General features: G+C 34.4%; 1 protein-coding gene across 3 annotated transcripts in view; it reads right to left on the reverse strand.

The window, feature by feature from the left end:
- Positions 1-11,702, reverse strand: part of LOC138692014 (zinc finger protein 596-like) — a 70,396-nt gene extending 58,694 nt beyond the window's left edge. For all 3 annotated transcript variants that reach the window (XM_069814786.1, XM_069814785.1, XM_069814782.1), the window contains exons 1-3: positions 11,614-11,702; positions 3,953-4,050; positions 1,458-1,595 (exon numbers count right to left, since the gene is read on the reverse strand). In XM_069814786.1, the coding sequence (XP_069670887.1) occupies positions 1,458-1,595; positions 3,953-4,045 (231 nt within the window). In that variant the 5' untranslated portion in view covers positions 4,046-4,050; positions 11,614-11,702. The remainder of the gene's footprint in view (positions 1-1,457; positions 1,596-3,952; positions 4,051-11,613) is intronic.
- Between the last annotated feature and the right edge of the window lie 4,396 nt (positions 11,703-16,098).

Here is a 16,098-nt window from a genome sequence, read left to right on the forward strand (position 1 = left end):
CGTCATCTGGATTGCATTCTCATCCAAAACACGAGAGATTCCAGCACGACGAAAACGATTCCATTAAAAATTAACCATGCCTTAGCTCCTATGATAGTCAATCAATCGCTCTGGTATTTTTATGATTGACAGGTTAATGTCGAAGTAAAGAAAAGAAAATATTTCGAAATCAAAATGGTTTTTTAAAAGTGAGAAACAAAATACTAGTTCGAAGTGATCTGTTCAAAATAGACATTTATGCCTAAGTTGGTTAGTGGCAAAAGTTGTCATTTTTAACATCAGACAGAGAGTCAAAGCAATACAAAGTTAAGAAAGAATGGAAATTACCTTCTATTCAAAATTTTTACTGGTTTCTGAGTTACGACGAGTTGAACAAACGGGCCATTTGAAAACATGGTGATCTACGTGCTAATTTTGTTTTGAATTGTCAGAGAGATTTAATATATGTTTATCATACAATTAATTTTCATGTATTTAAAACATTTTAAACATTATACACAATAGTTTAATAAAATGATAGAACAGAGCATGTTCTATAATATAATAACATTTTTAAACCGAAAAAAAACTACTGTAGTTACCAAAAACAAAAGAGCTATGTAACCGCAATTAATCCTGGAAATAGTGAAATATGTATTTCTCATTAAATCTATAGTACTTAAACAATTATATTGGTATGAGCGAATATAACTATTCCAATAACATTAGCTTATTAGGAGAAAGATTTATTACTTGAAGATGGATTATTATTAAATATTATATTTTTTATAGGAATTGCATTGAACTTCAACTTCCTACATCTTTGTGATGAGTATTTTAAAATAATTTGCTGCATGCTCTTCTAATAAGCTTCGGTATTGAAATGTTCCGGAAATATTCTTGCTGAAAATGGTGGTATTAAAATTACAAAGAAAATACTGAGTTGACTTAAATAAGACGTAGTGAAAATAATCACAGCGGATGAAAACATCAAAGGTATATGATTTCGTGAAAGTTCAGCATTGTAATCTCTAAGAAAAGAAAAAAAAAATGGAGAAAGATACAGACTCAAGATTCGGTAAAGATTAGGTGTGAAGAAATTCAAAGCAAGGGGAAACTATGAATATATTCGCTATCAAAGGATTTTAAAAATAAACATAATTAACTATAATTCCTAAACCAGGCGCAAACCACTAGTTTAGAGTGACAACCACTCTATAATGGGCATTAAAGTAAAGTAAAAGCAGAGTGGTAAACATTGTGAGTGGGGATGAAAATATTTATTATTTATTGAATATTTATCATCACAGTGTCTACGACATAAGTTGGCTGCAAAAAATTCACGAAAGATTATACAATGAAGAAATGGACAGTATCTAGCATGACAGCAAAATCATATTCTCTGGTCACCTGCCTGTAGCAGACAGTAAATACACAGAGAGAATTACAGACCAACACACTTCAAAAACTGCACTCACCCCAACTTCACTCTTAACGACGATGAAGTCTATTGGCACAGGAGTTTCCTCAAATGTTATCTCTGATTTCAGATCAAAGCTGCGGTCCATGCATTCCGTCTTGACTTCAGTCAAGTGTAGATCTACTAACTTTCCGTCCTGCAAAAAACAGAGAATGATAATTATGTAATATGCCAGATGTAGTTGCTCACAAAAAACCAGTGACTATTTTTTATTCATTATCAATCTTCATATCAAATGATGCATGTGTACCCACTCGAAAATTAATAGCAAAACCATTTGTGTGAAGAGTGTCACAAAGCAGTACGTTATGTAAAGATCTTTAATACGATATTGTTTTGTACATGTGTACTACTTTTATTATTTCCACAAATACAAATATTTCACTTCAAAATGTTTGTTAAATCGCTAGATAAATGTTTCGCAGGAAATGTATATCATAGTTTTGACTGTAGTCGGTTCTTATGACAATCATAATAAAGATTTTTGCCTATATCTTGTCTCTTGAATGTATATTAAATGCTTTTACCCATTCTCATTTAATGTATATGTCATTTATTTGGGCACATAATAATAAAACTGCTTTGAAACCTTTACAAATTATTCAAAATAGAGCATTAAGAAATTTATTGGGTTTTCATTATTTGACTCCAGTTAAATATCTATATCAATTTTCTTCTGTTTTACCAGTTGAATGAATTATCAAATTATGTGCTGCTATTTTCATGTACAAAGTTATTAACAATTTAATACATAGTAATATTATATTTCAGTTTAATAAAGATATACATATTTAACAAGACAAAAAGACAATATATTTTTTTTCTCAGCATATTCAGTAACTTATGGAACAAAAATATTTAACGATTTTTTAACAACTTTTAACCAACTTCCTTTAGAATATAGACTTTTACCAAATTGCCGGTGTTTTAAGAATTGTTTAAAAATACGTTTTTGGGAAGATTATTTATTTTAAATCTCAGTTGATTTATTTAACTTATTTCATGATTTCAAATTTTTTCTTCTTTCTACCCAAAACTTTATCTTCTCTTACTATTTGTTCTTATTTTGCTTCCTTTCTCTCATAAATTCTTGTGTTATCGTTTGTTTTTCACAGACTGTAGTTTTATGACTTTTTCAATTACATTGTATAACATATGTGTTCTTGTATAGCCCCTTCATATGAGTTACACTCATTGGGGCCATTCTCAATAAATAAAAAAAAATAAATAAAAAACAGTGCGATTCAGGTACGTTTATTGCCAAATAAAAGAGAAACCAGCGAATGAGGATTATAAAGATTGGACACTTCGCGTCGGTACCTTTGATGTAGCCGGACTGATTTCAATGACCTTCAAGCCAGCTAGAGCGTGAGATTCTGCTTTCTCCCTAGAGTTGGCGCTGACATCACACCAGCTAGCAGTCGACACAGCGGAAATATAACACATATAATTAATACATCTAGGTACATTATGTACTCAAATAAAATAAATTGGATCCATAACATAATAAATCCGTCATTAACTGTGATGTCTAGACCCTAGAGTTCCTTTATAATGAGAGTTGAGACGTTGACCCCAACAACAATTAAAATATGTAATGATTTGATAGCACTGAAAATGGAAAAACAAAACTCTTACGAGAAGTAAAACCATATACCTATATTATATTATATACCAATATTAAACGAATTCGATACTTAATTTTATAATGTATTATATTATTTTATAATATAATTTATGATATCTGAAATATAAAATATTATTATTACAACTAGTTTCTCACTGAGAAATAAGGAAAAGCTGTTAACTTGAATTTATTTGAAGCAAAGCGTTTCTGGATTATGCAATAAGGTAGGCGATGTTTGGATCCTGTGTCTCAACTCTATTCTCAATTCTTATCTTAGCGTATGCTCGATTACACTAACCTCTAGCGCTTGAAAGTGGTACTAAACGCTGGCGTACAGAGAAAAAAAACACAGGAAAATTCGCTCAGTGTCCATTCTTTATAATCCCTATTCGCTAGTATTACCACAGGGAGTAAAGTATTAATGAACTCTATACAGGGTAAACCGAAAGTAAAGTCTTTAATTTTAGGCGGTTATTCCTTGAGATATTTTAAAAATAAAGTTCAATACACTTTTTGTCGTTTTTTTTTCTTGCTTTCCGAGGTAAAAATGTTCATATGCAACATTTCATAGCGTATTTTGGGAAAGTCATTGATTTACTTCCCAATATGCTCAGTCAATTTAAGAGAGCAGTGTATTATGACAATAAATGACTGTAATCATTTTAGTTTTATATTTTAAATGTGCAGAAATTTGATCCTAATAAATGTAACATTTTAAAATTTCTCTCGAGGTCTGGTCGGTCAGAGCCCTGTGTGGGCTGTCACACCCAGGATAATTGTAGGATAGGCCTAGTTTTTCAATCCCAGGCTATATTCGTATAAATGAAGCAATTAGGATATAGTAGTAGTAATTAATCTTCACATACCTCAGATAAAGGTTTCTTCTCGTCGGCATCTGTAGTATCACTTGTCTGTATAGCCAGTGGATCATCCTCAGGTTCCAACTTGATCACGTCCATCACAACTGTAAAGGATATTAAGAAATAAAAGTTGACATCCTTACCGTGAACTATTTGGATATACTAACCACCATGTTAAATAGTAATTCAACATTTTCGTGTATATCTGTGTTAGCACATGTAGAAAAAAAAACACAAACGAATATGGACATAAGCACAGATGAGCATGCTGATTCCAGAGATAACGTACAGTTTTTATCTTACAAACATAGATAAAAATTGAAGACTGAATCTGCCAAAGACATATATATATATATATATATATATACAGGGTGAATACCGAGGAAAGGTAGAAAAATTAGGATACGATATCTTAGGCCATTTTGAGTGAAGAAGTTCATATGAACATAGGTCCGTTTTCGAGCGATAGCGGAGCTAGATGCATTTTTTTGGTAAAACTTCTCGCCCCAATGTGAATCAGACGTTACCATATGCTGCTGACGTGAAGCGAGGCGTGAGACAAGGTCAAGGTCGCAATGAATTACGTAACATTGGAATCTGCATTGTGAACGATGTAGAAAAGAGAAACAAACCGGGTGGTGGGGCATTACAAATGTCCAATCGCCTGCCCTTGTCTGATGTAATGACACAGAACCCGCAGATAACACAAATAGCCTACACTATCATCAATTCATAGCAGTCCAGTCAGCTAAATACAGTACAGTAGTTATACAGGTACAGTTATCGGAAGTGTTAAGTTGTGTTTTTCAAGATGCCTTATAAATTTTCGACTACAGAATACGACGATATTGTGTATGTTTATGGTTTGTGTGATGGAAGTTCCTTGCGTGCCGTCGCTGAATATGAACGACGCTTTCCGAACAGAAGGGTACCATATCGAAGAGTATTTACTGTCTATGGGGTTGGATGAAAGACTTGGTATGGCAAAGGAAGGGGGAAAAGAGAGAGGCGCTAAACGACCGTATTTTGGATGCGGCATAGAGAAGAGCTACGTGCAACTCTACTAAGCGACGAGCGCGATTCACGCCCGAGCGCAACTGTGCATTGAAGCAGAAGGAGGTATATTTGAAAATGTGTGAAAACATCGACCCCGACGTCTAGAATATTACAGTAGGTATGTATGCATAAATGAATATAAACTTTAAATTTCTCCGTTATCTGTCTCTAAATGCGGGTTAGTAAAATTCTTCATCAGAACGGACTGTATTCTTTTCATGAGCAAAATGTGTAGCATTTAGAACCACATGGTCATGCCTACCGATTGCCTGCCAGATCCCCGGATATAACACCCTAGATTACTGCATTGGAGGGTGGATGAAAGACATCGTGTACCAGATCAGGGTGCAAACACGAGAAGAGTTGATTCAACGCATTTTTCACGCCGCAGCGACAATAAGAAACAAACGTGAAGTTGCGAAATGCTACACGCGCTACACATGCAGGGACGAAATTTTAAACATTTGCTTTAAATCCACTCTACATGCAAGAGACTGGTACAAAATGATTTCCATTTTTGTCAATGACATTCCCAAATAAAAAGTTTTCTTTCTGCTTTTTTTTTTCAAATTGCCGTTACTCCTCATTTATGATTTTTTTATATTTTAGTAGGTTATTTTACGACGCTTTAGCAACATCCTTGGTTATTTAGCGTCTGAATGAGATGAAGGTGATAATGCCGGTGAAATGAGTCCGGGGTCCAGCACCGAAAGTTACCCAGCATTTGCTCATTTTAAGTTGAGGGAAAACCCCGGAAAAAACCTCAACCAGGCAACTTGCCCCGAAACGGAATCGAACCCGGGCCACCTGGTTTTCCGGCCAGACGCGCTGACCGTTACTCCACAGGTTTTTTGTGTGTGTGTGTGTGTGTGTGTGTGCGTGCGTGCGTGTGTGTGTGTGTCGGCCTCGGTAGCTTAGGTCGTGTAGCGGTGGCCCTCTGTGCTCCAGTTGCGGGTTCGATCCCGGCTCAGGTCCATGGCATTTAAGTGTGTTTAAATGCGACAGGCTCATGTCAGTAGATTTACTGGCATGTAAAAGAACTCGTACGGAACAAAATTCTGGCACACCGACGACGCTGATATAACCTCCGCAGTTGAGAGGGTATTTATTTACTCATTCCTTCATCCATCCATCCATATGTTGCATTGCAGCAAAGTCTTATCACAATCAAATATCAAGTATCGAATTACAATGTGACATTTCAGCCTGTTTTGTAAGATGGTAATAATTTGGAAAATGAGATTAATAATCATTACATTGCCATATTTATCATATTAAATTCCATGTGAATGTATATCAACAATAGACCTCACTATCATGCAATGGTTCATTCCAGAATAATATGAACTTATTAGTAGAGCCCGGAAGTTAGGCAAAATGTCTTCATCAACTCCGTAAACATGCAAAAGAGTTCCAGAGCGAAAACATACCTACGCATATTTTCAGAGATTAGCACCAGTATTTATTTTGTTTTTTTTTTTTTGTTTTTGTTTTTTTGCCTCTTTTAATGGTTAAAATTCGTTTAGCTCACATTATTATGATCTATAAGTACATATATTTCCGTGCACGAATTCTATGTTACCATTTTGTAATAAGATGAGGCATCTACTTGAAAAATATGTACTGGGTACAAAAATGATGTTACATAGTTTATGCTCGACCATGCCGAAATGTACTAATTATACACCCGATAGCAGTCCTTTAATGCACGTCATTAAAATACACCTACTCATTAAAGTACAGGTCTTCAACCAATGATAACTCAGCTTATATGTGTTCAGCCAATGACAAGTCAGCTTTGTACCGTTATAAAACCGCAAGCATCCATTATTCTCGGATATGCAATCGAAAGAGAATTAGCGAAAAGTCACGGAGGCTGGAAATCCAATACTGTCGCAGAAGGTTATGTTCTGTTACTATAATAATTAGCGTTAATTATAAATATTATTCAAATAAATTCAATTTGTCATCTCGTTTTTCAATGTCGAATTCAATAATCAAGGTTATAATATTATAATATTATCAAGTTTAACGGGACTACGTCAAGGTCAATGACATTATTGTTCCTCGGAAAAAATCAATACTTTCGCGTTTGCGCACATCTCACAATTCACGACCTAGAATAAGGTCACTTCCGATCTTGTCAGATACCTACAAATAAAATGTATACATCTGAATACCGGTAATTTCAAGTTAGAAATATGGTCGAGCATAAAAAGTCGTATGAAACTCGCCTATAATAGTAATTAAGCTCGTAATTAAGAAGCTCGTATGAAAATTATGAAACTCGCTTGCGCTCATTTCATAAATATCCATACTTGATTCTTGATTACTATCATTATAGGCTCGTTGCATAATGTACTATTAAAACACAACAATAAAAAGAAGTTAAAGGAGGTTATCCAAGAGCAGGTGGTGTTAAAATCGATAGTTAAAAAATGGGAAAATGACAGTAGAATTAATAACATTGTAATTTATGGTGTTGAAGAGCGCAATCATGAAAAAGGAATTGATACTGGTTTCGTAGTGTTAGAATTATTAACTAAGTATTTCAGTCTAAACTTGGACATAAGTGCGATTAATAACGCGTATAGAGTCGGTAACGGAAAAAAAAGACCAATTATTGTGAAATTGAACAGTTACTTTATCAAAGAGCACATCATTGCCAATACGCGTCAACTCAAAGGCACAAATATATTCATAGAAAATGACTTTGCAAAAGAAATTAGAGAGAAAAGAAAGAAACTAATTCCAATATTAAAAGAAGCTCGAAGTAAAGGATTGAGGACAACTTTAGTAAAAGATAAAATGAAGATAAACGGAAACATAGTTAACGTAGAGGCCTTAAATAATCAATTCACTGAGGATTTATTCAGTTGCTGCAACAACAGAAATAACGAAATAGAGACTTGTGGAAATAGAGCATCATCGACACCACACGTAAACAGAAGAAGTGCATCACGAAACAGGAAGTCTGGAAGCGTAGAGAGGACTGATAAGAAAAGTAACTCATCAAGCGGGCAGAAGGAATCAGAAATAACAAATAGAAGAATTGATGAGCTTACGGCAGTGAATGATATTAGAGCATACCTAAATAAACTAGACAGCACTGTTTTCACAGATCCCTTTAGAAGAAAGAAGAGTGAAGAAGGAAAACCTTGTATGGAAGAAGAAGCTGGAACCAGTGAAGATGCTGTTTGGGGAGCTGAGGCACAGACTGAGAGAACGACCAGTGAGGGTAGTCCGAGGCGCGCAAGTGAAAATACATCAAGGAGAAGCGATTGTGGATCAACCGGCAAGGTCAGCGCAAGTAAAGACCAATTAATAAGAATGCCACATGCCGTTGGTAGTCCGGGGTGCGCGAGAGGAAGTGCTACAATTTGGAGGAGCTGTGCGATACCGACCGATGAAGTAGAAGCAGGTGACGAACAGTTAATAAGAGGTAAATTGACAAATAGAAACTCTATCAGAAATAAAGTAGATTCAATCAAAACTATAGATACTGAACGAGACTACCTACTAAGAGATAGGCATCAGCAAAGATTAAATTTTCCTAAAATCAGAAAAACTTATTATTAATTAAATAAGGTAAGAAGACAGGTTTTGAAAATAAGATAGAATTACGTCCAGGTTTTTTTTTTTAAATAATAATAAAAAAAATTGAAAATAGAGAACTAAGGTAGTTATTAAGGTATTCCGATAGTTATATTAATTAGTAAAAGTTCAGAAGAAAATTTGACTTTATAAATTGGTTAACTAATATATTTTAATTTCAATAAGAATACAATTATAATAAATTTATTAGATCATAATAGAAATCATAATAGAAATGAATCGATAATGAGTACATGCGACATAATGATGAAACTAAATTGAGGTTGATTATGTAAGCAATTTGTCAAGCTTGTTTTTAAGCAGGCATGCGGTAGTCTTCGTAGAAGTTACGCAAACGTTTCTGCTGACATGAAAATATTGTAAGAAAGAAAGATTAACCTACATATGGAATGTACCGATTCAGCTATTTCAGGTTCATGACTTACAGTATGTCGACATCTGATCATCTAATTGGAATAATAAATTATTATGTAAAATAAGACCTAAATATTACAATTAGATTTTTGAAAAGGAGCAAATAATTAAGGTTTAAGGTCTTAAGGGTTATCACGATTGGTTTAAACATGCACCAAAACAAGACGTAAGTGCAAGTTTGAACCAATAAATTATTGAGATTTGCGATAGATTAATTAGTTTAGGAAATTGTATATTTATTATGTAGAACTACAATTGTATATAGATCTTTTGTTAAATTATTAAGTTTTGTACTTTTGTGAACAATATCAATAAAGCTATCTATCTATCTATAAGTAGACCCAGGACTGTTCTTTACAAGGAACCAACAATAACCTGCAAGCATGCTGGATGATGATCTTCCTTTATATCTTCATTCCATTTCAGATATTTCTTGACGAAATCTTTACTCGTGTTCGTCGCCTACCGCTCCAAGGTTAGGAGGAAAGATATCCAAATGAGAACGTAAAAAGTGTACTTTGAGAGACATATTTCACTCCATTTTCTCATATGCACTTGACATTGTTTCCACAACAAGTTCTATGTAGTTGTCTGCAGTAGAATTTAAAAGGAAATTTGAGCACACATCTTTGAAAGTTTTCTCTCAAACAAAGAGTCAGCTATAACTTTGTGAATTTGTGGACTAATTGAAATGCCCTCTTTTAATTTGCCTTCACTCAAAATGGTAAACTTATCTTTTAAATAATGAAAATCTACTCCCTCGTTTGTTCATTGCGTAGACCTCACTTTGAACTGTTATGAAATTTACCGAATAGAAGGGACCAATATGTTCATTTATTAAAAGTACAAAAGAACATGCTAACATTCATAAGAAACAGGAAATAAATGATAAACTCATAAAATGCTTTATCTTTTGTTTTGGTTTATAACACCAAACCCCGCCAAATGTTTTCTGGGGAGAGCTTATCGAAAAGTGAAATCATAGCATATCATAAAAACCTTAGGCCTATGTCAGTCATATCAGTTGATGCCCACAGGAGCAAGCGCGCGCTTTAGAGCCCAGGAGAGCCTGAGCGCTTTACAGCAGAACGGAAAGAGACAAACGAAAGAGGTGGTATATGCCACTTGGTCGAGCTATATTCAGGGATGGTCAGCACTGATTCAATAGAGAAAGGGAAGAGAACTTATTAAAACTGTATCTATGTTAATTTTTAGACTTGCCTGAGAAGTATAAGTGCATTATAAGAATATAAGTTTTAATTTTAATGCTCATTTTTCAGAAGTTTGATTTTTTTATTCAAAAGAAATATTGTCTCCACTTTTCGTATCGAAAAGTGAAGTTTTCAGGTATAGGCCTATTTATTTAGTAGCATTAGAGAATGTTTTCGTAAATCTAATATAGCGTATATAGGTATTACTGAAGATAGTGTATTGAACATTTTGAAAATATTCGCATGGAAATTGTTTGTAAGGAAATGAATTAACAAACCAACTACTGTTACATCACAAGCAAAAGATACGTGTCTATGTGTTGTAAAAATGTCAGCTCTATGGCTTCAGCAGATTTCGAGAAAATAATTTAATATTCTGATGATAGGAAGTTGCTCACAAATATCACCTTAAAAGCATAATGCGATAAGAGTTTTGTTATGTAATATTAGTTACACTTAAAACAGATACAGTACCTGGGTAGCATTGCTTTGTACTGTAGTATTGTTTTGATTAGTTTAGTGATTACTTTTGTAAGGCTAAAGATACCATCAATATAAATTCCAACTTATCATGTCATACTCAATCTCATTCTTTGGAATATCACTTTCTTTATGAATGATGTGTTTCATCCACTTAGTACAGTATAATATTATACTACTATGGAATTTAAGTGAATATTCCTTCTTAACTCTCTATTATGTTATTAAGATTTAAAACACAAGTGCAATATTAAGAAATCAGTGTTAGTACAGACAATATAGATAATATTAAACAGAAAGAAGCCATAGAAAAATAACGACATAAAATTTCACGTTCCATTTGAAGTTTGTGCACCACTGTTTTCTTAAACCAATAGGTTGCTTATTCATATGCACAACCCTTCCTCTTTCCATACTTAGCGCTTGCTGTCCGCGCACGATGTCAAGGTCAGAAAAATGAGCTTGCTTTGACATCACTGGCCTATGTGATACGAAAAAAAAATATGCATTTTCGGATTCAGCGCACACAAAGTCATGGGGATACACTGCTTCAAGTCGGTGCAAAATTCTTGTTGTTCAGTGTCATACACCTACATTGAAGTTTTCAATATAAATACATTTTCCTGTGCCAAACTTTTATAAAATGCAGTGCAGACAATTAAGTAGATTTCGCCACTATCAGACACGTCCAGTACATCATGATATAGATTTGATTTGAAAGCCATACAGAAAAGTTTTTAGATCTCGTCTACTCCATAATTTCTGGCCTATCTTGTTTTAAGAGAAACTGCCATTGTGAGGAAAAGAACGTGAAAGTTACGATTAGGTATATGTAATACAATGTAAAAAAATGCTGCTTTTTGTGAATGAAAAAGAAATACATTTACATACCTATTTCCAGGTGCAACTTTTAAATTTTCAGCACGTCCAATATTGGCACATATCACAATATGAAATAATGTAATTTGATTGAACGTAATGTTCAGCGCGAAGGATTATCAAGATAGCCGTGAAAGTAAGTCAATACTTGAGTATCAAGTACTCATAGCAGAATCAGAGAGAAAAAGAATAGACATGAGTAGTGATGGCCGAAGTTGTTCTTTTCCCGGAACAGTTCCGGCTGTTCCAGTTCCGGAAAAATACTATGTTCCAAATAACAGTTCCGAAATAACAGTTACAAGTAGAGATGTGTCTGAATCGTTCACTGATGCGAGCTATCTCTTTGACTCTCGCTCCATTTGAGGAGTCGTACAGTACCCTCCCTCTTCCCCAAGCAACTCGCACGTACGTTATCGGCATGACGACATAGCACACGTTTCTCAATAGATGACGTCCCAATGCACATTCGAATCTGTTTGGAAACTTGCTGTGTGTGCGGACAGAAGCTTCGTGTTTATTAGATGAACAGCTGTTGAATACAAGGTCAGATTGCAACACTAATTGGTATGTGAAGTCATGAAGACACGGTAACCAACTAAAAAATTAACATCTCATTTAAAACGTGTAGTATGTAATTTTTGTTCTCCGTGTTCCGTAGTAAAAAAAGAACTAAAATTATTAATTTTTATTTTTACGTTTCTTAATGCTTAGTTATGATGATAATAATGATTACATTATAATTTGATACATAATAAAAATACATAACTACTGTATATATTTATACATTAGCAGTAGTGAAACCTGAAATTCCCACACTTAGTAAAATGTTAGAAACGCATCTGTACCAAAGTGTAATAATTTAAACTTCGCATCACACCTCGCTCTCTGTCATTACTTATGATCACACTACAAGGATTTCAATTTCCATGCTTCCTCATCCATCCACGTGAGAGTTCCAAGTTCCAACTTGTTCCAAGTACAACATAAAGAACGAGAACAGTGTAGCCGGAGCTGTCATTGGTTCAACGGAACAGGTTCCGACTGTTCTCTGTTGTCTCGGGAGTCGGAACATGCCTTGTGCAACGCAGTACTGCGAGCCCGCAACAGCTGGGCAAGTGAGCAGCTTGGAGTCGGAACACTGTTATTTCGGAACAGGAGGTTCAGACCTACTGTTCATTTTTGCAACAGTTCCGAGACCGGAACAGTTCCAAAATAACTGTTGTGTTATTTTTTACCCACCTCTAGACGTGAGGTTTGCGTCGGTTTCGCGGAAACTGTCAGAGGACTATCTGCGCTTGCGCGCAAAACTCATTCACTACCTTTGACTGCCTTACCTGGATTAGTACCCTTTACTGGTACCGGCTTGCGAAATCCTTTTCTGCGGCGATTTCCCTACCTTAAAACAGATGCACAATAGCAGTATTGTTTTATTTAATGACGATTCGAACTGAAGATGTTATTCATTGTTGAAATTCAAAGCGCCAAATTATACCTGGACCTTTACAATATACCTGTTTACCTAATTGAATGTCATCTATCATTTGATATATTTTTCTCCTCCAATCTCTTCTCTAGTTCACCATTCATTCCAGTGTATTTTTCAGTAGGCAATTTCTTCTCAGCCAGTGACCCAAACAATTTATTTTCCTTTTCGTGATCAGTTTCAGCATCATTCTTTCTTTAACCACTCTTTCCAACACAGCAACATTTATTCTGTCTGTTCATGGACATTATGACGAAGTAAAGAGAAGCGAATAGAAGGATTTGAAATGTGCATATGGAGAAGGACTGAGCATGTGAAGTGGACAGACAGAATACGAAATGAAGCTGTGTTGGAAATAGTGGGTGAAGAAAGAGTGATGTTGAAATTGATCACGAAGAGGAAAAGGAATTGGTTGAGTCACTGGTTGAGAAGAAACTGCCTAGGCCTACTGAAGGATGCAATGGAAGGAACTGTGAACGGGAGAAGAGTTCGGCGTAAAAGATATCTGATGAGTGACGACATTAAGATCTATGGATCATATGCGGATACTGAGAGGAAGGCAGAAAATAGGAAAGACTGAAGAAAGCTGGTTTTGCAGTGTAAGACCTGCCCATGAGCAGAACATTTATATATGTATGTTTGTAAGTATTATGATTGGTCATTGTTGTGACAAATGTGTTCTCATGTAATGAGAATGGTAATGGTGAAAATAATTATGTTCAATGAACAATATTGGCTGTGTACTAACAAAATACAGCTATGATAATCACCAGGGAAAGGATTTATATGTAAATACATATTTACTTATAAAGCTAATATAATTTATATTTTGCATTATCTTTATGTTTCACAATGTGTAGGGTTGAAAAATCCTACTTTTATTTTCCATATTTTTCCATATTTTAGAGTTTAGTACATATTTTCGTTAATTTCCATATATTTTCCATATTTCATATAAAACAGTCCATATTATATTAGGTTTAACAATAAAACAAAACAAAATTCCATTAACTTTTAAAAATACATTTCAACAATAGAGATTTAAACACATGTTCAGTAATCCCTTTAACATCAGAGTTATTTGAAAATTAGCAGTCCTATCAACAATGGGAAAGTAAGTTACAAAACTGTATTAATTTAATTTAAAATTTTTAACAGACTTCAGTTGTGCAGCTCAACAGTTAAATGCCAGTCAGAGTACACATAGGTTCAGTTTTGTAAATCATACTATAAAGACGGTAAATATGCCAAAAGTACGTCATTCAGTCAATTTAAAATCAAAACTAACAAGTTACATTTCAGAATTTAAAGAAGATGGTTTATCAACTGACAATAAAATATTATTTTGTAATTTGTGTCAGTGTGCAGTATCATCTACACAAAAGTTCCTGGTGCAACAACACATTACAACTAGTAAACATCAGGCCAACAAACAACTAAATTCCAAGCAGAGACAATTGTTTTTAACACAACCAACAACATCGAATGTAAGATCTGAGTTAAACATCGACCTGTGCCGTTCTCTCATCTTTGCTGATATTCCTCTCTACAAACTAAAGAATAAGGTCTTCAGGGAATTCCTTGAAAAATATACTCAACATACAATCCCGGATGAGTCAACACTTAGGAAGACGTATGCTCCATCCATCTACGATGAGACAATACAGAAGATAAGAGATGAAATTAAAGATAGTTCAATTTGGGTTTCCATTGATGAGACTCCCGACAAAGAAGGTAGACTTGTTGGTAATGTAGTTATCGGTTTGTTAAGTGAACAATATTCTGAACGAATTCTTTTACATTGTGATGTTCTAGAAAAGTGCAATAACAAAACTATAGTTAAACTGTTCAACGAAGCTATGGGTATCCTGTGGCCAAAGGGTATTATGTACGATAATGTGTTATTCTTTATTAGCGATGCTGCCCCTTATATGGTCAAAGCTGGACAAGCATTATCTGTTGTATATCCTAAATTGACTCATTTTACTTGTGTGGCGCATGCATTTCATCGTGTGGCAGAAGTGGTCAGAGACAATTTCCCTAAAGTAGATTTGTTGATTTCATCAGTGAAAAAAGTATTTCTCAAAGCTCCCAGTAGAGTTAACGTGTTGAAAGAAATGTACCCTGAAATTCCATTGCCACCAAAGCCAATTTTAACTAGATGGGGTACATGGCTAGAAGCAGTTGAATATTATGCCGAACATATAGACTCTATTAACAATGTTCTCCTTGCATTGGACTCTGAAGATGCAGTCTCAATTGATACTGCGAAAACAGTTACCTGTGACATAAGTGTGAAGAATGACTTAGCTCACATTCAGCATACATTTTCATGCATCATAAAAACGCTCAAAAGTCTCCAAAATAGGCACCTTTCACTATCTGAAAGTTTTGAAATTATAAATAGTACTGTGGAACAACTGAATCGTGGTAGAGGTAAAGTTGCAGATGCAGTAAGAGCTAAGGTGGACACTGTACTTTCAAAAAACCCTGGATATGAAGAACTACAAAAGGTTGTTGCTGTGATGAGTGGTGAATCAACAGTGAAGATTAACTTGGACTTATCCCCAGCAGACATTGTGAAATTGAATTATGTACCAGTTACTTCTTGTGACGTCGAACGCTCTTTTAGTCAGTATAAATCTATCCTCAGAGACAATAGAAGAAGATTCACTTTTCAGCACTTGAAAGAAATGTTTGTAACCTATTGTTATGGTAACAGACAATAAAAATTGTGTTTTGTTGAAACTACATTGGAAGATAAGGTACGTCCATTATATTTTTTGTTTAGTTTGATTAAAATGTACCAATATTTAACGTACATAGTCATTTTTTTATAATTTTAAGTCCATATTTAATTCCATATTTTGGTAAAAATCCATATTTAATTCCATATTTTGGTAAAAATAACTACATATATATTTACATATTTCATATATTTTTAGTCCATATAAATCCGTTCCCTGATAATCACAATTTACCTGCGAAGAGTGTAATATTTGCTGCAGATACGA

This window comes from Periplaneta americana, chromosome 16 (assembly GCF_040183065.1).
Source record: "Periplaneta americana isolate PAMFEO1 chromosome 16, P.americana_PAMFEO1_priV1, whole genome shotgun sequence".
Taxonomy (NCBI): Eukaryota; Metazoa; Arthropoda; class Insecta; order Blattodea; family Blattidae; genus Periplaneta; species Periplaneta americana.